The 24,045-nt window shown below is 43.3% G+C and overlaps 1 protein-coding gene across 4 annotated transcripts in view; it reads left to right on the plus strand.

Annotated features, from left to right (window-relative positions):
• The window catches only part of CACNA1I (calcium voltage-gated channel subunit alpha1 I), a 292,566-nt gene extending 270,773 nt beyond the window's left edge, over nucleotides 1-21,793 (plus strand). For 2 of the 4 annotated variants that reach the window (XM_081877574.1, XM_081877576.1), the window contains exons 30-37: nucleotides 4,874-4,952; nucleotides 6,061-6,182; nucleotides 8,232-8,552; nucleotides 9,122-9,268; nucleotides 14,629-14,748; nucleotides 15,535-15,700; nucleotides 17,200-17,396; nucleotides 20,418-21,793. In XM_081877574.1, coding sequence (XP_081733700.1) covers nucleotides 4,874-4,952; nucleotides 6,061-6,182; nucleotides 8,232-8,552; nucleotides 9,122-9,268; nucleotides 14,629-14,748; nucleotides 15,535-15,700; nucleotides 17,200-17,396; nucleotides 20,418-21,128 — 1,863 coding nt within the window. In that variant the 3' untranslated portion in view covers nucleotides 21,129-21,793. The remainder of the gene's footprint in view (nucleotides 1-4,873; nucleotides 4,953-6,060; nucleotides 6,183-8,231; nucleotides 8,553-9,121; nucleotides 9,269-14,628; nucleotides 14,749-15,534; nucleotides 15,701-17,199; nucleotides 17,397-20,417) is intronic. The other 2 variants (XM_081877575.1, XM_081877577.1) reach the window with 2 other exon arrangements.
• Nucleotides 21,794-24,045: the final 2,252 nt, after the last annotated feature.

Here is a 24,045-nt window from a genome sequence, read left to right on the forward strand (position 1 = left end):
TGATCGTTTATCAAGTCTCCTGTCCCATGAGAAATAATGCCTCCTCCATCTTTGCATGTAGTGAAATGTCACCTGAAAGGCAGCAGCTGGATAGGGGGATTTGCATGACTTGCAAAAGGCAGCTGCTCAAGAGAAATACTCAGTATTGATGTTTCCACTGCCCACCACTCGATTCCCATGGGTATCAAGCCAGGAGCAAACTGACAGAATTCCACTTGATGGATAAGTGGCTTGGGAAACAGGGATTACACATACACTTTGGTTCTTAGGAGATAATTGCCAAAGAATGAATAATGGCATCCAAGAGGGCTTACCGAAGCAGCTATCTTCTATCTTGTCTATAAAAAAATATGAACATGTGTTTGTTTGTTGGTTGGTTATTTAATTATCTCTTTGTGTGAATGAGGTGAGCCTGAAACTTTATCTCAAATTGTTACACATGAGACTTGTGTGTGATATCACATTCTTGCCTCCAGTGCGCTGCTATCTGATGCAACTTGTAACACTTTTTTAATTGTACTCCGGATTACAACTCTACAGTTCTGTGGAATTCTTGCCTTCTGTTTGCTGCTCTGTCTGCGCAAACAAGAATCCCTTGTTTTCTTACACTGAGAACACATACCCACTTTTTATCATTTACAAATGAGGGAGTTATGCTACAGAGGCTATGAGTTTTAGATGTTCAGAGGGCAGCATCACCCTCCCCCAAGAGTGCAGCCTTCAGGAGGAAAGGGCTCATCAGTAGTGTTTTAAACCCCACTTGTGTGAAACTATTGCTCTTCATAAAAATACTGAAGTTTCCACATTGTGAGGCGGGGGGTTCAAAATCAGATATATTTATTTTTTACTATATATAACATTTTGCAGTAATCTATCATTGAAATTATTAGGACATAGATGAGTGTGGCCAAGTCTCTGTCATCAAGGAGGGGATGCAACCAGCTTAATCAGTTAAAGGCATTCCTAACCACTGCCACCACTTGGGCACCCATGAGCAGCACCAGGCAGTACATTTACTTTTTCCAGGTGAGTGCAACACTATCCAGAACAGGCACACATACTCACTGTGTTTGGGTCCCTTGGACTGCCTGCCATCATCATCCTATCTTTTCAGGATTCAACTTCAGTTTGTTCATCTGCATCCAGATAATAACTGCATCCAAGTTAGGACTCTTGACTGCTGGCATTAGGTTTGATGTTAGCCAGGGGCCATCAGCACTCCAGTGACACTGCACTCCAGAATGATTAATGTTCTCTGCCTGTGGCTGCATATAGATGTTTAAAAGCATTGGGGACAAGGTGGCACCTTACAGCATTCCAGGCCGAAAGAGTAGCATCCACCCAAGGCTGCCCTCTGCACCTGCCTTCTCAGGCAGGATGAGAATCATTGCAAAACAGTGTCTTCAGGTTATCTGCATCTGAAGGCATGTTTCCCGACTTCCGGGTTAGCGCGAACGGCTAATGGCGGATTCCCTCCGAGCTCCGGAGGGAATCGGCTCTACTGAGGACGGGTCTTGCCGTGCCGGCGACACGGGGACCCTCAGAAACCGCAGGCGCGGAAGCCTGCGGACTTGGTGACTCGGTGGGCACCTTAAGCGCCCTCCCCGACCCACGAAGAGCCTTTTTAAAGGCTGCGGAGAGGGTACGGAGAGTGGCGTGGTGCTGAGAGTAGACCGCTACCTCAGTGGAGTGAAGCCGCAAGCCATGGCCGGAGAGCGCTGACTTTCTTCCCAAAATTTGGACTGGTTAACAAAGGACCCGTGAGTAGTGGAATTTGGACTTTAAAAATTTTATCCTGTGAATTCGGCACGATCGGGGGATGTGTTAAAGGGAAGTCCGCACCCCCTCTACTTATAGACGATTTAAAGCAAGGAACGGAGAATTAAGGTGGAATGAATACTGTTTTGATGATTTAAAAGTTTTTCACAAATTTGATAGAAGAAGATTTTGTGCTGGAGAGAAAGGGAATTTTGGAACTTTGTGTGTAATCCCCCCCAAAAACCCGGGAGTGTCCTATTTGGGTGCCGGAGGAAGAAGTGAAAGGAGCTTGACAGCTGTCAAAGAAGCTGTCAAACGGGCGGATAAAGTAAAGAATTTTGTTATTTAACAACTCTTGGAATTAAAGTTGATACATTTGGACTGAGGCGATTGGAAACAAAGTATTGATAATAACAAAGTAACAGATTATTGGAAAAGGACTACTAAATAACTGAAAGCCCCCTAGGGGGAATTAGTGACATTACAATGGCTGCAGAGGGAAAATTACTGGCGGAGATAGAAAAAATGTTCTTTCTCGTGGGAATCCTGCAGGAGCAGAGTATGGCTTTGAGTAAAGTTTTTATGACCTTGAATTCTGAAACAAACAACTCTGCTGAATGCACAAAGGAGACGCATGATAAAAACTCTGCAGCTGAGCAGGAAGAGATGCCTTTGGAATTGACAGAGAAGAAAGAAGGAGTTCAGACACTACAAGTGGAAAATATCAACCAGGAATCTGCATTGTTAGAGTATGAGCAAGAAGACCTTTGGATTACAAACCTGCGAAAGATGAGAAAGAAGAAGAGAGAAGTCCCTGGAGTACTTGGAATATTAAAACTAAAAAGAATAAAGCAACATGATTGGGACTTTCCTCTTGAGTATGGAAAACTAGATAGTCTTTCGCAGCAAACACTCTTTAACATTCTGGATGAAAGAAAATATGACGTGACTCTGACTGAACTCCTTCGGGGTCTTAGGACCAACAAAGAGGACTACCAACATAGTTGGCAGAGAGGGACTGACAGAGAATCAGACGCCTCGGACGTGAGGAATCCGGGCTAAGAACTATTTTTTGTTTGTTTTTTTTAGACATTTGTCTGGGAAGGGACAGAAACCGGGGCAAGGGGGGGAGAGAATAGAACTATAAAATGTTTTGTTTTGTTCTACTTGGTCAATGTGACCTATAATTAATATAATAAAGGGGAAATTTGTGGAGGGGAAGTTAGATCGACCTTAAAAAAAAAATTAATGATTATAAGAGAATTGGATAAGTTGAATATAGATAAACAAAAAGAATTTAATTTTTAAAAACAATATGAATATCTTTAAGAGGTTAGGTAAGAACTTGCTGAATTAATTTTGGAACTGGGATGTAAGAGGAGGGGGTGGGGGGAAGTCAATGAAAGTGGGTAAAGAAAATTAGGGTATGTAATTGTATTTGTGTGTTTGTGTGTTCTTGTCTTTGTGTGTGTGTTTGTTGTTATAAAATGTAAAAACCCAATAAAAATTATTTTTTTTAAAAAAAATGAAGGCATGTTTCCCTATCTGAAGAACTTGTGCTGGGTTGTTCTTCAAGCACCGGCAAAGCCTAGAAAGCACAATACTTCATTATTTCTTTAGAAGGCAGCTTCATTTAATAATGTTGCATGGTGGAGGCTGCAAAGATTAAGCTATAGTTTAAGCCATAGTGCATTGGGGGGGGGGGGGTTTCACTTGAGGCAGTAATAAAATTTTCAGCACTTAAGTGATTGGGTTGAGTTTCCATATTCTGCACATTGACTCTTCAGGGGACAACCAAATTATCCATAACATTATTATTCTCAAAGATCTATGAACTCTGGCAGAACAAGTACTTCAAAATTAAATCCTTTCCATCCTGATAACCTTTTGCTTTATGTCCTTCCTTTTTCCTCCTCTTGTTTTTCAGACACAATCTTAGCAAACCATGTAGTAGTCAACCTTCCATGCTGTGAGCCAGGTGTTCTACAGAAGTGTGGAATTGAAGTGCCTGATTTTGGCTGGGGAAGGGGTGGGCAGATAGGGAGTCTCTACTAATTGGGCATTTGCTGCCCAGCCTGGCCATGGCGTGATCTCATTCCCTGCCCCGTGTGGCTATGGGGAAATGCTCAGCACCTCTCCAGGTTGGATCCTTAGCTGTTCAGGTACTCCATTAAAGGGGTCCGGGAAGGGTGTTTTTGTCCAAGAGTTCACATGGGGGCTAATGGACCATAGCACCCTTCCTAGTGGTGGCCATGGCAGGATTGTAACACCTGGTGCATGTCAGGGGATGACCCTCTGGTTAGGTTCAGCACTCCCCCCCCCCTTAACAACCAGCAGACTCACTGCTTGATACCAGATACATACCCAATGCCTTGGCATAAGCATACTTGCAATAAAGGTTGCAGACTATTTCAACCCAATATCAATGTTGTGTTTGTTATTTTGATGGTTGGCCCCTCACTAGGCTACTGACATCATGTGCCTGGGTATGCAATTGTGGTGCTCTCCGCTCCCTGCATCATACCTTGTTTGGAGGAACTGTTTATGCTCCCGGTTTAGGAGGAGCAACCCAGGAATCCAGCCCTTCAGTCACACCTTCTGAGTCAAGTTCAGTTTAGGGAGAACAAGTAGAAGATGGGTGTGCTTTCTTGAAGCTCTCTGTTGACATTTCAACTTCCAGTTCAGACTGTCCACTTCTGGTTCAGACTATTCATTTCCAAAATGTTTTTAGTATACACCACAATTGAAATTGCCGCCTCCTTTTCTCATGTTGAATCTGGTAGCATTTTTCAGACTCTCTAATTTGTTGCTGCGTATTTGTTAAGCCACCTTTGGGGTTCTACTGAGATGTCGGATCTGGCCATAATAATACATGTCTTAGATACATCCCAGTTGGACTACTGTAACACACTCTACTTGGGGCTGCCATCATCCCTCCAATAAATTGAATAGATTATCTGAATCATTTGTAAGAAGCACAAATGCAGAGGTGTGTGTATGTGTATGTTTTCTCCCATGCTACTCTAATGGGGATTGAGGTCTCAGCTTGGTGAGGCTTGTATCATACGCATTAGTTTGGCTTGACTTTGGTTTGTATGTTTGATTTTTTTCTTAGGTGGGGAATCTTGGACTGCTCTTCATGCTCCTTTTTTTCATCTATGCTGCTCTAGGAGTGGAGCTCTTTGGGAAACTCAGTAAGTTTCTAGCACAGAGGTGGGTTACAAGATGCATGGAAGATTCCCATCATGCATTAGGGTTATTTTTTCCACAGCAATTAACAGAATTTCTGAGTATCTCCAAGAATCTATCATGACAGGGAATTTCTCTTGCGTGGTTTGTTGCCCGCAGTTAGTCTATTTCAAAGATGGGTGGCCGTTGCTTTCCATACAGTTACCCCAGTGAATTGTTAAAAAAAAAAAATAGGACCTGGGTATGCCCACTTGGGGTGATCAAGGACTATCTCAGCCCAACTCGACTGAAGCCCAGCTGTGCCCAAATTGACCCAATCTGTTTTAGGATTTGGACTTTGGCTGAATCCAGGGCACAGCCCTACATTCATATACAGAAAATGAGCTTATATACATTATTCTGTTATTTAAGAAGAAATTATAGATGATTCCTGTACACACAGGAATCTTGGAGACATGACCTCTGATCCCAAAATGATGGATTGATAGATATTATTTTTATATTTAACCACCTGCCATATACTGTGACCAGTCCTTTTGGAATTATTGGGCTGAAGCATGGAGTTCCTCAAAATTTAAGTTCTTGAGGATGTAACACTTGAACAACCATTAGATGAAGTTGTAGCTGTTATCACTAAGTGAATTAGAAATTCAGTCATTTACTTTGTCACTCTCACTGGCTCTAACATCTGGCTCCAATACATTTGCTGACTGAAGCTTATGCATCCTAATAGGCCATCAGTTTTAATGAGCAATGCAAACACAGCATTTTTGCACAGTAGCATCCAGAAGTAATGTAGGAATATAATTTGGATCTTCCAAATGTAATAATGGAAGGCAGACATTTGGAAAGTAGCTTGACATAAAATATTGCAAGAACAAGATTTGTGTGTGTATGCATGTGTGCGTCCTGATAAATATGGGAACTCATCAGATTTTTGTCATTTTGGCCATTCCAGCTTGTTGGTCAGTAACAGTATGCAAAAGCTATTTTTATGTGGACTTGGATATAAAGTTACAATTAATATTACAAAGAACTGCTTTTTCATCTCTTGCCTTTCACTGGAATATAGCCAATGGTTCACTTTTTCTCCTATAAATCACTTCTTTCCAGTTTGCAACGATGAGAATCCCTGTGAAGGTATGAGCCGTCATGCCACCTTTGAGAACTTTGGGATGGCCTTCCTCACCCTTTTCCAGGTCTCCACTGGTGATAACTGGAATGGAATCATGAAGGTAACTTGGGCCACTGTTGGAAATATGTCTTTGGTCCCAATGAATTACATCCTGAAATGGAAACAGACCGGCACTTATTAGAAGTTGTGTGTGTGTGATGATAGAGAAAAGAGTAGGATTAAATAATGTTGCAAACATCTAATCTGTGGCTGGGTGTAGAAGTGTTGGTGCTTCCTGGGAGGAAGGAACCTGAACAGATCGCAGCTTGGCACAGAGTTCACCTCAGGACAGGTGGTGAATTTTCATAGTATTATCAGAGCTTGTATAGAATCTGGTTTTCTGAACCAGAAGCTGACAAGAAGAAAGGAAAGAGAATTGAGAAATTGGCACAAGTCCTTCTTACCATATTACACAAACTGCCATTCTCTAGTATTTTATAAAAATTGTCTGTAGCAATGCAACCTCTCCCTGTGTGGAATGGGGTTCTTTCATTAAGATGTAAAAGCTAAAAAATATAAAAAGCTGGTTTTAGAGTAATGTATGAATATGAAGGGATGGGTGGCACTGTGGGTTAAACCACAGAGCCTAGGACTTGCTGATCAGAAGGTCGGCGGTTCGAATCCCCGCGATGGGGTGAGCTCCCGTTGCTCAGTCCCTGCTGCCAACCTAGCAGTTCGAAAGCACATCAAAGTGCAAGTAGATAAATAGGTGCCGCTCTGGCGGGAAGGTAAACGGCGTTTCCATGCACTGCTCTGGTTCGCCAGAAGCGGCTTAGTTATGCTGGCCACATGGCCCAGAAGCTGTACGCCTTGCTTCCTTGGCCAATAAAGTGAGATGAGTGCCGCAACCCCAGAGTCGGCCACAGCCGGACCTAATGGTCAGGGGTCCCTTTACCTTTACCTATGAATATGAAATCAGATAAGGCCCCATGAAAGACACTCCGCCATATGCCTGCCCTAGTTTTGACCCATGTCCTCCTGCCTTGACAAGAGATAAACCAGAACTGTGGCAGTAAGGCCCATGAGTGAACTCTCCAGAGCAAGCAGTGCAAGAATCCTCCTTACCTTTGTAACCCTGCGCATAGTTTCTAGTCACTTAAACAAATAACATTCGATGCCAAATCCCTAACTCTATAAAATTTATTTTGCAAGAGCAAACATATTAACACCAGTTAGGCTTGTGCAGAGCTTGCCTGAGGCCTGGGGCGAGAGTCTTGTTGGAATAAAGTTATAAACTCAAACAAAAAGGCAGCTGGTCCCTGTCCCTGGCAGGGCCCCCCTGGGCAAGTGTACCTGGCTGCCCCCAACCCTCTGCATGGGCCTGACAGCAGTGTTCCTGTTTATATGTACTGAAATAAATAAGCCCTTCTCCAGCTGCCCCCAGCAAGTGAGCTGCAGTTGTTGACTACTGTGGAAAGGGCCTTTTCAGTGGTGGCACCCTGGTTATGGAATGGCCACTCCAGAGATGCTCCCCTGGTGCCTTGTTTATATTCTTTTCAGTGCCAGGTGAAGACATTCTTATCTCCCTGGGTTTTTTAGATCTTTGTACTTTTAATCCACTGAATCTTAGATCTGCCTTTAGTGATGCTTTACACCTTCTGGTGTTTTACTTGCTACAACTGACTTTTTCTGTTGTTTTATTGATGACTGATGCCATTGCCATTTAATGTTTTATCGTAAGCAGTCTAGAAAGCTGTGTCATTGGGTGGCATAGAAATCATGTAAGTAGATAGACAGACGGACAGCCCATTAGGAGTAAACTGGAACTGACATTTCATTGGCTTGCTAGAAAAGGCCAGCCCACTCGACCAATTTCCTGTGATTCCAGGAAACTTTGGAATTAGAGAAGAGAGGAGAGTTCTGTGTCCAGAAGCTGCCATCTTGCCATCTTTGTCTGTATACTTTGTCTGAGAGAGCAACCACATTTGCATTCATTACTTCAGCCTTTTCTCTCTTCTTTCTCTCTGTATGTGTATGTGTATGTGTATGTGTATGTGTATGTGTATGTGTATGTGTATGTGTATGTGTATGTGTATGTGTTGTGGGGTTTCTGTTTGGTTTTCTTTGAGGGTGTTTTCTTCCTCATTTGTGGCCTAACATGTTCCTCAAGGACACACTGCGTGAATGCACTCATGACGACCGGAGCTGTCTCAGCAACCTGCAGTTCATCTCGCCACTCTACTTTGTCAGCTTTGTGCTCACCGCCCAGTTTGTCCTCATCAATGTAGTAGTAGCTGTGCTTATGAAACACCTGGACGACAGCAACAAGGAAGCACAAGAGGATGCAGAAATGGATGCTGAGATTGAGCTGGAGATGGCCCACGGCCTCTGCTCCCGTAACTGTGGTTCACCGAGTGCTGGACACGATGGAGGAGGTGGGAGATTGGATCCTGGAGGACAGCTGTGCATGGCATGTTACTCTCCTGCACAGGTAGGTGGCGGTGTTTGGTTGTTGTTGTGTTGTTTAATTGCAAGACTTTGGCACATTGATGTGGGTAGGAGAAGGGCAGCTTAGGTGGTTGCAGAACCTGATGGTGGAAAAAGGTGTGTCTATAACTATATGGCCGGCTGGCATTCAGTTCTAGGATGGGTGTTTGGCAGTCACATGGAGCCAGAACTTGGAACAGCAAAGGGTGCTCTGTAGAACTGAGACCAGAGTTCTTTAAGGAGTTCAAACTGGATTGAGAAGGGATTTAAGTGTGTGTGTGGAGGTGTGTTAGCAAAGCACAAGGGGTACTGCAGGGCAAGGTTGAGGAACACTTGCAGCCTTGGACATGAAGCTTCTGTGGTGCCTCTCTACACATGGCCAGAAGTCATATGAGCCCCTCCCTTTTACATCATCAAGCAGGGCCACATTCTGCCTACTTTACTTGCATTTTGTAAGACCATACAACCTCTTTTAGCCTTCTGGATATACTCACACAGAAGAACACTGAAACAAACAAAAACTTGGAATTCTTAAAATTATTTCTCCCATCCTCCCCCTTTCTTGTCCCCTAGGAGAACTTATGGCTGGACAGTGTCTCTTTAATTATTAAGGACTCCTTCGACGGGGAGTTAATGATCATCGATAACCTATCGGGCTCCGTCTTCCATCATTACTCCTCGCCGGCCATGTGCGAGAAGTGTAACCATGACAAGCAAGAGGTAACCTGCGTGCGAGGATATGGGAGGGGGACCCCCCCACACGTGCGAGAACACACCCGCACACCCTGAGGCCTTTGAGATCTCCCTGGGATGGTCTCCTGGTGATAGGTGACTTAGACTTGAAGCTTTGAGTTTTGTTACTGAAGTGCGTTCTTGAAGTGAAGTCCTTGTCAGGAGGAAATGCATATTTGTATCAGCAGAAGGCTGAATGAAGAGACAGCTGGACCAATGAGGCTGGCAGAAAAGTATAGGTAGATAGACAGAGCAAGGAGAAATCATGGAGGCAGAGTTCAATTTTTCACTAGGAGAAAATAGGTTGTAGACGCTGTATTGTCTCACTGTTTTCAAGGTTCAGCTATCAGTTCAACAAGGCATTTGCCTGATCAGTTTTAAGCCCAGTTCTACTCTTCCATTTAAGCTGATGAGACTTAGGCATGTTGTTCAGTATTAAATATCTTCTGGTTTCTGTGGAGCAAAATTTCCAATGAAAGTGTAGTTCATAAGTAAAATCCATTTTTAAAACATGAAGATATTGGTTAATCCTCACTTTGTCTGTTCATCTTGTTGGCAAATGGCTTATTGTGGACCCTTTGGTGTATGATTAAAATTGCTGCTGGAAGACATAGAAAGAGGCTACAATGGGAGAAATAAGATTTTGACTCTAGGTGTTAGCAACTGTTGTAGGTAGCTGCTACAGAAATGGTCAGGGAGATGTCAAGAAACTCATGTCATTCTTGCAGGTACCATAACCATCCACTGTCATTTCTCTCCATTTAATTTAAATGTCTTAGTTGCATTGATTTCAAAGAGTTTGAGAAGTCTTTGACCTGTGAACAAAGATTATCAGTAGTAGTTTACTATCATATCTAAGAAGTCAGATTGGCTCCATATACTAGATATACATACTAGATTTTATATATATATTAACAACGCACTACATTTGTATCTTCTTGATCATTAGCGGCCAAAACTTTTGTTTTGTATTAAAAAGTACATTACAACAAGACCATAAAATGAATAAGTACATTACCATAAACACCATAAAATGAATAATCAAGTTTACAGAGAACCATAGAACTCAGTATCCTAGGTCTGGATTGAGTGAGCCCCTGAGACTGTAAACAAAAAATATGAATCCTTTAATTTTAGCTCCAGTAATCCACCCCCTTCAATTTGTTAGTGCACTGCTGCTGGAGTAAAAAGGGGAGAGGGGAAATCATATACATATATACAAACTTTAATGTGCCTATTCAAGACATTGATAATAACTACAGAATAGCACACAAGCCAGAGAAAACTCTGCACTCTCAAGTCCCGTAGTAATAAAATGTTTAACTGTGCATTTAGTTTGATTTCTATATAACTCAGTGTCTTTTTTTTTTAACATTATTTGTTTCCTGCTAATCTCTATGTAGGGAAATGTGTGTGCACTAAAAAGTTTTACATGTATTAAGAGTGTTTTTCATAGAGAAAAGAAGCAAATGCACAGGCACCAAATCATTGTACTTGTGGCCAATAGTAATGATAATGTGCACCACATTTCAGATCCATATTTCCTCCAAGGAGATCATCTTCATGTAAGAAAAGTGAAGCATAAGGGGAATTCCTTAACATTATCTGGCTTATTCCCATATATTTCCAGTCATAAATATTTGAAATCAAGTGCTGAGCTGAGTTGCACAAACAAATCAGCAGTTGCCTGGGGTAGTAATATTTTTTAAAAGGTGAACCATCTGAGAACCCAAAAGCCTCCTGAAACATCCAGGTATCTGTAAGCCAAACTGAATTTTAATAGGACTTGTAAGGCATGTCTTGTCCTAAGCATGTTTAGGATTGTGCTATAAGTAGTCATGCTGACCTAGCAAAGTTCATAAGTATCCCTTTAACTCTCAGCTACAATGTTTAGTCCAGTGGATGCTTCAGAATGACCCAGAAGCTTACAATTAATGAACCACATCCATTAGGTTATTTGACCCCAGTAAGGAGCTTGACGTAGTCCCAGAAACTGTGGATTAGAATTTCTGTTGCTCTGGGGCACCATCTGAAAACAAGTACAGTGGTACCTTTGGTTAAGTACTTAATTCGTTCCGGAGGTCCGTACTTAACCTGAAACTGCTCTTAACCTGAAGCACCACTTTAGCTAATGGGGCCTCCCGCTGCTACACGATTTCTGTTCTCATCCTGAAGCAAAGTTCTTAACCCGAGGTACTATTTCTGGGTTAGCGGAGTCTGTAACCTGAAGCGTATGTAACCTGAAGCGTATGTAACCCAAGGTACCACTGTAACTGAACTAGGGAAGTCTGTGGATTGCTTTCACAAATGCACAACCCATTCCTTACATGTATTTCAACTATGCATAAAGGAAAGTGGCCTGAAAATTTCCAGGAAAGTGATGTTTTACGCTCTGGAAACAGATGTAAATCTGAGAAATACCTGGCAATATTCCTGGGACCTGCTTGGCCATTCATATATTTTAAACCTGCGTCTGACCACTTCCACATTAGAGATGCATATCATTCCAGCCATTCCCCTGCAAGCATTTTCAAAACATTATAAAAGTGTGATGTCAGGAATGGTTCTAAGCAAAGTTGAATGGGATCCTGATCAAGGACAAAATAGACTGGGAAGCTCTCCTGGGCAAGACACAAATTTGAAATGACTCAGAACTCCATAAGAGCAAAGTAGCACTCTTGTGTCACTTCCATTTGTTTCAGAGTGACTGGCTGAATGGATTGTGCCCAAATCTCCCCTTTATGTTCCATAAACCACTAGACTTTGCCAGCTAAATGAGCTACATGGATGATGGTGGCCATTGCATTTTTCATTTGCTGTGGTCAAAAGGCTGGGCATCTTGTAGGATTGATGCATGAAACCCTAATTTTTATTATTTTAAAAAGCCCTGTTTACAATAGAATATTTTAATTATGATGTTTCCTTTTCATAGAATCATACTCAAATTATGTTGCATTTTAGTCCAATACATTTTTTAGGCGATAAAAGATAATACAGAGAGAGAAATAACAGAAATTATTGCAGGGTTTGTCCACCTTAAAATCAAACTGATATTTTAATTCTCAAAGCACTAAGAAATTTTTATTGTTCAAAACATATAAACATTTGAGAGTATAGCATAAAAATCCTAACTCTAGTTTTAAATAGATTCCTCCCAACAACTGTAATGTGTATAAATTGTAGTATTGAAATTAAGTATTTCAGAAACTCACACTGTAAATAAATAGAAACAATATTTTTATTCCCACACCATTAAAAAAACAGATAGAAAAGCATATGGGGATGTTGCAGTAACTCTTTTCTTTTTAAAATAATGTGTAAGTATTCTGTAGTCTAGGCTAGAATTTTAAAATGTAAGACATTTTCTCACCATACTAACATCATTGCTCCTTTCATGACATTAGTCTAATTTCATTATCTGTCTCTATGAAGTTTGCATATATCTAGCAATTTGTACTGGTGGCACATAGACGCATTGAGTATTTAATTGGCATCACATGATCTGTCAACACATAATGGAGAATTGAAGCTCTGAGCAGAATGTTTTTTCTCTTTATGAATTTGTTAGGTGCTTCTTTTTGTGCTGGATTTCAGTGGAAAAGATTGTCACTTCTTGCAAAGCAGCAGTACAGCAAATATTAACTGTTCTAGCATTTGTAATCCCAGGGTATTTTTGAAAGCCACAAATCAGGAAGGGTTACTTTTACAGTCTTTTGCAGATGTAATATTCCCAGAGGTGCAGAGTTGAGGGTGTTTTGATATGAACTTCAGTTATGTGTGTGATAGTTGATGAAACTCATTAGATGAACAGTTCAAACAAAGGCTGTGTTTCCTTTTTGTGTGTAGATATTGTGTGTAGATAGTTGTGTTGTGTGTTGACGTGGTGTAATTGTGGTTTTCCTTTCCTTTCTTTTCTTTTCTCAATGTTTGGATCATTGGTGGTGGTTATACTACATTTTGCATAGCATTGGGCACAATCCAGCACGCAATGCATAAATCCCATTGACACCGCAGGATTTAAGCACACAAGATGATGCACTGGATTGTGCCCACAATGCTCTAACCTGAGTAGTTCAGTAGATAGCTTCCATGGAAGTACCGTTGTGTTAGTGCTACGAAGATTGCCGTCATTGTGTCCATTTGCTGGATTACATCATGATGGTGGATTACCTTATTGGAAATCTACTTCAGGCATATCTTCCATTCATTCCCAATGAGGTATTGGTCTGAAGGAGTCCTAACATGGCACTGCCACTGATTCTGCTATACTTCCTGTCCAAAGCCATCAGCTCTCCATATCATCTTTCGTCACTATTTACAAACACAACATGCACACGCAGTTCTACACAAACACAGGAAAGCAAAGACCTTGCCCGAGGAGCCCTGCAAACTAGGTCAAGATCACGGAGATGATACGCAACCAGAGAAGATCAAATGCCACACTAGATTAGTAGAAGTTCTCTAGAGGCCAGTGCTGCCTTTTGAAATTGAAGATGGCTATGTAGGCTGAATCAGAGGGAAAATAACGAGGAAAAACTAATCCAGTGAATGAAATGGGAGAAGATGGGGAAAAGATGTCGAGGTGGAAAGTTATGGTGGAAAGAAACAAGAGCTAAAGACATAGGAGCAAAGACTTAAAAACAAGGAAGATTCCCTTATAAAGTTAAATAAAAGCAACAACTGGGAAAACAGGAGAGGGGGGTAGAATGAGAGCAGAGTGTAGGATGATTTTTTTTAGTTCCATCTTAGTATACTGGAATTAGAAAAAGGAAAATAAGAAAAATAAGTAAGGAATCCAGAAGGAAATAGCTGGAGGAGTTGCTCAGCTGCATGATATTGATATGGATTGCATGAAACATGGTTACTGTTGCTGGAATGAAGGCGTCCCTATTATCATCCTGTTTGACTGGAACAGGTTCTTCTATCCTCAAACAAGGGTGTTCTTTCCTCAACTGGTCTCTGGGATAGGCTCTGTCTGGAGAATCCCCCTGTCTTTCCTCCACTGGTATGGAATCAGTTGCATCCAGAATCACAGAGCCAAAACTGTTAGGGCTGAACAAAACACCTTCTTCTCTTCATTCCAACCCCAGAAGATGTTGATAGTGAATGTACTGCAGCTAAAATGGTCCATGAGAAATGCCAGTGACTGCTTTGTTCTCTTTTTTTCTGTTCTTTTCTCTCCAGAAACAATTTATTTCATTGTATGCAGAATTGGGTTAGGACTCCATAAACCTCATGTGTGGTCTTCCTCCTTGTCATCGAACCATTTCTTAAAGCAATGTGACTGGTTGAGTGATAGAATCTATCTGTGATGTGTGATAGCTTTCCCCCACCCCCTCTGACTGCAGGTTCAGCTGGCCGAAATGGAAGCCTTATCACTCAACTCTGATAAGTCTTCCATCCTTCTTGGGGACGATGGAGACAACAACAGTGTCGATCAGCCAAGCCCTAAGGAGGAGGAGGCCAAGGTAAAACTTTCCAAGAGTTGATGTGGATATATATTCCCCTTTGAAACAATCACTGGGCTTCAGGCCAGATAAGAGAAAGTACTTCTTCATACAACACGTAATTAAACTAGGAAACTTGCAGGAGGCTGTGATGGCCAACAAACTTAGTTGGATGGGAGACCTCCACTCCCTCAACCTTCTCATATACAACCCTTCCTTAAATTGAAGTGTCTTTCTGGGGTCTGGCATATGAGCACCTAGAGCAATAGAAGGGAGTGGTATATGTGTGACAGAAAATGAAGCTAGTAAGCTGTGCTTGTGTGACTAGGGCAAGTGGTGTGGGTTTCTAAGAGGAAATAGGTATAGAAAAGATATTGCAAATGTTCATACATTTCCTTTTCTGCTAGCTATAACTTATCTGGATGCAGATGATGTATATCATAATATGATATGGATGTGGTTGGTTGGTTGGTTGGTTGATTGATTGATTACCAGTTAGTGATCACTGTAGGATAAGTGTCAATGCACTAGAGATCTTAAGGGGAGGCAAATTCCCAAGGACAGGGTAGCATAGGGAGATGAACTGTTTGATGAAAGTAGGACATTATTATCCCTTTTGCTACCCACAAACTCAGTGGGAAATGCCTCTTGCAACTGGGCTCTAGTGTCCCAGGCATATTCTGCAGGTATTTGAATACAGCTGTAAATGTTCTTATTAATCAAATAATGGATTTGACAATGGATTTATTCTTCTATTTTTTTGATAAATTAGAAATTTTATAAGGCAAATGTCTTTCTTTTATCTAGGATGGTGAAGACAGTCCTAACTCCACAGGGATTGTGGGTTTGGAGGAATGTCTCTTCCCTTTAACAAATATGGAAGCTTCTCCAACTCCAGAAAGCTACTTGTGTGAAGTGGAGAAAATCTCTTTCAGTCCAGTCCAGTCTTGGCTGAAGAACGAGAGCAACCCAGGTGGGCAATATCCTAGTGCTCCTTTGGACAATCCCATGATGCCACACAGAGATACCTTGTTCTTCCGAGGGCCACTTTTTAAGATACATATTGTACTCAGCTACAGAAAGCTGACTACAAATGCATGCACAGTTTCATCAATTCCAAATTGGATACTTGGGAATAAATTAACTGATTTTCCCAGTCCTCTTTCCCATTCCATCCATTCCCAAGGAGGGAAATGCCAATGTAATCCACTTCATCAGTTGCCAAGGACAAAATGTATCGCAAGATTGGCTGCATAAATCTAAGCGTATAAACTGTTTCTTCCCAACATCATCTGTGAGCTGCACATCTTTTAACTTCAGTTTTCAAATTCAGCCTCCTGGCCTTGGTAATACTATGTGTTTTTTAATTCATTGTTTTATTTCTATGTTCCACCCTTTCTCCAATGACCTCAGGGCACCATACGTAGTATGTTTTTCCCAACAGATCTATGCAGTAGTTTAGGGTGAGAGAGACTGACTCTTCCAAGGTCACTCAGTGAGCTTCATGGCAAAGCAGAGATTAGTCATCCTAGAATTGCCTCTGGCTTTCTCTCTCCTTTAAAGCCAAAAAGATTTCAAAGTAAAGCCCAACCTGTAAGTAAAGATCAGTCCTGGACCATTGCCACAGTCTCTCATGCTGACACACCAATGGGTACTGAATTAGGCCTTGTTCACATCACCAGCTCTGTTCTTTCTTGGTGTTGGCTGATCTGCCCTTGATGGATTACTCAGGGAAGATTGGGCAATGGGAGAAGAAACATGGCTGGAACAGAGGTACTGCTAGAAGTAGAGAATGCATTCAATTCAGTTTGCATTGAACATATCGAATTCACACTTTTCAGAAACCATGAAACTTTTCAGAAACTCAAGCCTTCAAAATTTGTGCTCCTCCAAATTCTGCAGTACAGTCCTCCAACCAAGTAATGTGTGCAAAAATGTATACAATAGGGTAAAGTGTTCATATAAATGCATATATTAGTAAAAAAAAAACATAGAAAAATGCAGTATATTAGGGGAAATTGCCTTGCAAAAATGTGTGTATCTGGCAAGATTGTATATAAAAGTGTGTGTATTAGAAGTTCACATAAGAAGCTCATGAATTTCCATGAGGACTTTTTACAAGAAAATCTCAAATTGATGTAGAAATGTAGAGAACTGAACTTTGGGAAAGATTGGGAAAATGAGACAAAATGAAAGTGACATATTCACCCATCCGAAAGGGCTGCTAGCTACTGTTCTTGCTGGAAGTACTGGCTGAGGGTGAAGTGCAGGCTGAGTACTTCCAGTACTGGCTACCCGGCAAGAAAGAGCGAATAGATGGCAAGGAGGAAGAAAGCATTACAAGAAAAATCAAGTTTGATTGCCTGTGTTTCCTCATTAAAGAAGTGACATGTGGATGTACCCCGCAGATTTCTGACATGGGTAGAAACGGATTTGAACAGTGCTGATTTTTTTCCTCCTTGACTCTGTCAGGTCCTCCCACCCCCTTCTCTCCAGATGCATCCAATCCCCTGTTACCATTGCGAGCAGAGTTTTTTGTCCCAGCTGTTTCTGCCAATCCACCAAGTCAGGAGAAAGCTTCCTGCCCAGAGAGCCTCCCAAAAATCTCTTTGCAAGCTTCCTGGGCGTCTCTGCAATCGCCAGGTGTCCACTGCTCACTTATCCACCAGGTAAGGACTCCTACAACCACCATTCCTCCATCTGTCCATTGCCAGACATTTTAGCTTCTCATAGACTTAAGGTAGAAGGGGTTAGATGTTGTGTGGGAAAAGAGGTGACTGCCACATTTAGATTTTGCACTCTGACCTGGAAGTGTGGGGGAGGGTGTTCCGCACAAACAACTTCGTTCTGTAGGAATTTGCTGGAAGACAGGCTTCTTCCATCTGCTTGTTTTAGCATCTCATCAGTGACACAGAGCAAAGCTTCAAGGAAAATGAGCTCATGTTTGAAGTTAGTGTCAGCTCCATCACAGACGCAAGGACCGTGCTTTGTTGATATAGTCACAATTCCACACTGTATTGTGAATTGTCTTTATCTTGGGGTGGGGGGGGGGTTAATAAAACTAGGTATCCACACAATGATGAGATCCTCAGAACTAGATATACATTATTGGGGTTGAATATTAGATAAACCTAGTATAAAGGCTTTTCCCTGGCTTGGCCACACCTCATTTCAGGTGTTTTTCTCTCTAACTTCCAATGGCACACACCTGTGAATAAAGAACAAGTCTGGGGGAAAAGATGAGCAGTGGAAAGCTGCAGGTGGATAAGGAAAAGAGTTTTTTGTTTACTTAATTTATACCTTAAGATTGTGACGTTCCAGGCTATTCTCAAGGCCCAAAGCTTTAACGCTGCAAACTGGACTCTTGGCCCTGACTTTGAGGACACAGAAGTGAAATGTGGAATTCCAACCTTACTTTGCAGCCCCAGACTGGATAATAGTCCTCTCCTGTCCCAATCAGGGAAAATTTCCATTTTGCAATGTCGTGAAGGATAAGGCTATCAACAGCTACTAGCTATGATAGCAATTTTCAGCCACCACTATGAGAGGCTCTCAGTGCAAGTTGCTGGGAGCCACAGGTGGGGAGAGTGCCCTTGCACTCAGGTTCTGCTTGTGAGCTTCCCATGAGCATATGGTTGGCCACTGTGAGAACTAGGCTGGATCCAGCAGCATCTATGCTCTTCCCTATTTCCCCCTATATCTATACCAAGATCGAACCACCTCACATGCACACCTTGCAAACAAGGTGCAGGAATATCCATACAGGATCTTCTGAGTCCTCCTCCTCCTTTATTATAGGTACTGTTGGGGAAACATCAAGGTGTGTGTCCATTACCAATCAAGGGAGGACATGTCCACATCTCACATAGTTTTAACCAGGGGCCTATTCCCCTCCAGGCTCTCAGATGTAAGCTACTCCCACAGAGAGTATAAATTCCCTATGTGCAAGAGGCCTGGAGAGAGGCAGGGTACCTTTCTTTTTAGCCTGGAAGAGTCTTTCTAGATCAGCAGCGATTGGGCACATTGATGTGCCCACTTGGCATCACTTCCATGCCCCACATGGACCCCAGTTATCTGGGTGCTTGAGTGACATAAATAATCCCCCAAGATTATGTGTGCTTCCCTTACTTTGCTACTAAACCCATACCTGCCTTGTTGTTTTCCTGATTCTAATGCTGTGGACAATTAATGTACATTGGAGTCACTTCATATGCTATGGAATGAAGGGTTGTGTCAAGAGGGGAAGAGAGACCTGCTCCCAGACATGGCTCCTCTCTTCCAGGTCCTGCTATTTTACAGCTGCTTGGTTGCAGCCCACATTCTAAGATGGAAATCAATTGCTGGAGGATGTACAATTTTGGTCGAGCACATGAAGGACACATGTGCCAAGAGCACTCCAGAGTCCCTTTTTACATAGTATCGACATGTTGGCAGACCAGCTAAACAACAATAATTAAAAGGGGATGGCCTGAAAGAGATGTGTAAAATTAAAAGCAGTGTGGGGAGAATTGAGAGAGAGCATGGAAAGAAAAACATATCTCTCTTATATAATAATAGAACTGCAGGGCATCTAATGATATTGATTGGCACTAGAGTCAAAACGAAATATCTCTTCACAAAGCGCAAAATTAATACCATTCATTACCACAACTTGTCATGCTGGCCACCATCTCTGATAGCTTTTTCAAATGAAAGGCTAATTAACTAGAGACAGATTCATCAAATGTCTTCTAGGCAGGACTGAAAAGACATAGACATCCATGTTCAGAAGTAGTGTCCCTCTCTCAGGTTCTGGAAACAAGCAAGAAAACACCTGTCGTGTAGATGTCCACTGCTAGAGACAGTGGGTGGCACTCAACTACATTCTACTCAGAGGAGACCCATTGTAATTAATGGATCTAACTTGGTCACATTCATTAATTTGAGTGGGTCTGCTCTAATTAAACATAGCTTAATTAGGGTGCTGGCATTAATGGCATTTGGTCTGATCCACATGGGTGGTGCTGTGGGTTAAACCACAGAGCCTAGGACATGCCGATCAGAAGGTTGGCGGTTCAAATCCCCGCGACGGGGTGAGCTCCCGTTGCTCAGTCCCTGCTCCTGCCCACCTAGCAGTTCGAAAGCACGTCAAAGTGCAAGTAGATGAATGGGTACCACTCTGGCGGGAAGGTAAACGGCGTTTCCGTGCACTGCTCTGGTTTGCCAGAAGCGGCTTAGTCATGCTGGCCACATGACCCGGAAGCTGTACGCCGGCTCCCTCGGCCAGTAAAGCGAGATGAGCGCCGCAACCCCAGAGTCGGCCACGACTGGACCTAATGGTCAGGGGTCCCTTTACCTTTACCTAATGTTTGGCCAACAGTGGTCCTTGTGATGGTGCTGCACATTGCTGTTTTCAGAAGATACTGCTGATTGACAGCTAAGAACTGGAACAGTGTCCAGTTTGCCTTTTTCAGGGTGGTGAGACGTGAATTGGGGGCAGGCAGCATTGAACTGCCTGTTAACCTTCCCACTGATGCCCCAGTTGCAGCTGATGCCCCAGTGTCTCCCTCACCCAATAGCATGACAACTGAGAAATCATAGGACAGTAGAGTTGGAAGGAACCCAGAGGGTTCACCAGTCCAACCCCCTGCAATGCAGGCATCACTGCTCATCAACCACTTTGTTTCTGTTGTTGATTCTTGACCCTGCAGACCACAGAGAGCGACACCTCCCTGGAAGACTGCAGGAGCAACAGTTCGGAAGGCAGCTTGCAGACCACACTGGAGGACAGCTTAAACCTCAGTGACTCGCCCCAGTGCACCCTGGACCTCCCAGTTGCACTGTGCCCAGTGCCAGCCACAGCCACCAAAAAAGCCTTGGTGGCGCCTCTTTCCCCTGCCTCCCGCAGGCAGAGCTTGAGGGGCCGTGGGATCTTCACTCTCCGGAACATCAGCCGGCACCAGCGGAGCCACAGCAGCGGCGGGAGCACGAGCCCCGGCTGCACTTACCATGACTCCATGGACCCTTCGGACGAGGAGGGCGCAGGGAGCAGCCTGAGAGGCGGAGGCAACAACAGCGAGCAGTCAGAGACCCTCAGCAGTCTCTCTCTGACATCCCTCTTCTCACCGCCCCCTCCGCCCCAAGGTCTGGCGCTTGTGAAGAAGTGCAACAGCACCAGCAGTCTCCATGCCAACCCTTCCTCCCGGGGCTCTGCAGCAACCAACGGCAAGCAGTTCTACTCTGTTGACCCCAGGGGTTTTTTATCCATGCCCTCGTGGGTGACGGACTTCTGCAAGAACAGCCCCTCTCCGCGGGAGGGCAACGTACCAGAGGGCTCGGACAGGATTGAGACAGCAGGCCACAGCTCCCCAATTCCTTCCGAGTTGCAGCTGGGGAGCGGAGTCAGCAAGAGGAATAGATGAGGCAGCTCCCTAAGACAGGGAGGAAGAGCGTCGTGTGAACAAGGGAGCGTGTGCTGGCTGCCATTTCCGAAACAGTTCCAAACGCAGGAGCTGTGGAGAAGGAAACAAGCAGACACGCAAAATATAAATATGTGTGTGTGTGTGTGTGTGTGCGTGTGCGTGTGTATGTGTGGAAAACAAAGACTTTTGTACCATACCTCAGAGACACGAGAGAGCGAAAGCAATATGTGGACCCCCCCACCCACCTACCCATGCACGGGACCACCACCTCTGCAAAGATGACAGTGGGGCATAGGAATCCAGAGAATTCTGGGTGATGAGGCTGAAGAGCCTCTGGCCCAAGGAGTAGCCTGGGGGGCAGCCGTTTACTCCTCTACATAGACAAATATATATGTACAGATATAGAGAATGATTTATTTATTTTTTTTACAGAGAGCTTAGGACTTCCAGAAAAGTGCTAAGTGTGAAAAGGGCAGGGTCTTTGGGGGGAGGGATTGTTTCAGACTGAAATCAGCAACCAAGCTGTGTTTTAAGGGTTTGGGAATCTCTTTTGAGGAAAATCATATTGCTCTATGTTTCTATTTGGGAAATAGTAATAGTGCAAAAGCTATTGTCCAGCTGTTTGGGGGAGACGGGGCAGCAAAGGACAGCTGACTATGTGAAAATGCTCATTAAATCTTCAGCTGGGGTTGTGTCCTCTCAGTGTAGCTGAGCTCCTCAGGCAAGGACAATGAAGGCTCCATTTCTTAAATGTGAACTCTGAGGGTCTTGCGGCACCGACTGTGGGGCCATGGAGCACTGGAGGCTATTCAGGTTTGCTTTTTTTAAAGGGGTGCGTGTGACAACGAGAAGTCACAGGGCAACTACTGGATGCTCCAATTCTCACTGATCTTTTTTTTTTCTTTTTGCAAAAAAAAAAAATCTAAGAAAGAAAGCTGCTTGGGGGGAACTACTCTGTACTGTTAAGGGGTTTGGGGTGTAGAGTTTATTTTCTTTATCACTCAGTACTTTTGAAGAGTCTATTTTAGAAGCCCAAAGGTGCAAAAACCATCTCTAGAGAAAGGTATGTTATTTTTTACAAATATATTGAAAGAATAAAAATGAAATGCGAGAGAATGAGTAAGAGGAGCAGGCCGAACCTCAAGCGTAAAGCGCCATTAGTTGTCTCCAGTTTGGGACTCATAACTTTGACACACGGGGATTTATCGCTGAATAATCCTAGGGAAGATAGGTGAGCCTTGTTCCTCCCTAATGCTTTTTTATGGCCTTCTATGCTAATTCAGTGTGGTGGCTCTTGGACTGTGTCAGATGAGATAAGAATTCAAAACAGTCTGCACCTTTCTGGGCCATGACAGCAGAAGTTGATGGAGAGGGCCAAACTGCAGCTGTGGTTGGCATTGCATGTATCTTTTAAAAACTTTAAATAGCTGCTGCTGCTGAAAGGCAGGAAGCAGGATGGATTGGGACCACGATGCATGCAGGGCGGCTTTAACCCTTTTCCCTTGTTTCATAACCCTGACAGCCCCACTCAAGCTGCTTTTTGCCACAGGAAGGAAGCCCCCCACTGGCTCCAATGAGCACTTCCCTCTGATGCCAAATAGCAACTTGAGGGTGGCAGGAGGAAAGAGTTAAACTGCTTCCCCAGGTGCTGCAATGTCAGTCATCGTGATTTGGCCCCACATCAGCTATTTATGGTCTTTAAAAGTTACACACAACACCAAACTGCATGTATAATGTCACATGTAGTTTGGCCTTGAGTGAGTGTGTGTATGTTTGTGTACATGTGTGTAAATGTATGTGTATATGCAATACAGTGGGTTATTTATTCACCAGTGAATGTTTGAAAGGATTGTTGCTTGCCTTTTCTGTGCTTTGCAAACAGGGTGGATTGATCACCAGGGTGGTGGCCCGTTGCTGGTTAGATATAGTGGCTGGTTAGACGAAATCTGCTCAGTCATAGGGATCGTTCTCAAAAAAACAGAGAGGTCCGTTTCTTTCTCTATCATGTAACTCATTCCCAGTGATTCAATCCCCCTTTCAGGGTGCCTTTGTATCCAGTCTTGCTTTTCTACCACTAGCCAACCCTCTGCTAGGAAGACTGATTTCTGGAAAGCATATATTATTATTATTCAGTTTTAGGGCAGGGGTAGGACATTCAGCGATGCAACTTAGTGTTGCCAACTGACCCAGGGGTGGGAGCAACCTGGAAGGCTCCTTTGGCAGAAGCATGATCCACAGAAATCAGCAGGTGAAGCTTTTCCCATCATGGAGATGGAATCTCTCTCTTGCTTATAGCTGCAGATCGAAGCACTGTTTCATGGCACATCTACAGGTACTGGTGGAAAAGTTGGCAGCCAACTTAAAGGGCTTTGGGAAAACAACAGTAGGAAATGAGCCCCTTTCCTGCTACCATGTTTCTCTTCGCTGAAAGGCACATGCCATCGGGGTGGAGGGGGAGAGGTGCATAGGGACGAGAGCTTGCTTTCAGAGCTGGGCAAACCTTTCCTCTGCTGCATAGAGTGGACCACACCTACCTCTGTGGACCCCTTCTGCAATTTTGGGGCTTGCGCCAAGGGTCAAGGCCCTTTAAAGAGCCATGATTGTAGCCCCCTGTAACGTAAGAAGCAAGGGCACTGCTGGTCTGTATGTCAAAAAGTTGTTTTGTTCTTTATATTTGATGAGGCAGTAAATACCAAATGGAGATGGAATGACAATGACATCACATCTCGGAAAGTAATACATGTTCCTTAGCGAGTGAAGAAGCTGAACTGAGCAGTGTGTCTAATGCTCTGGGCTCCCCTAAGAGATCTGAAATCCCCACCTCTTCAGATAAGCCACTGGTCTGCGTCAATAAAGCAATAACAGCAGTGTTGATTTTAAATGTTTATTTTGTGCTGAATTTTGTGGCATGTTTCCC

The sequence above is a fragment of the Podarcis erhardii genome, assembly GCF_964252035.2.
Source record: "Podarcis erhardii genome assembly, chromosome: 10".
Classification (NCBI taxonomy): domain Eukaryota; kingdom Metazoa; phylum Chordata; class Lepidosauria; order Squamata; family Lacertidae; genus Podarcis; species Podarcis erhardii.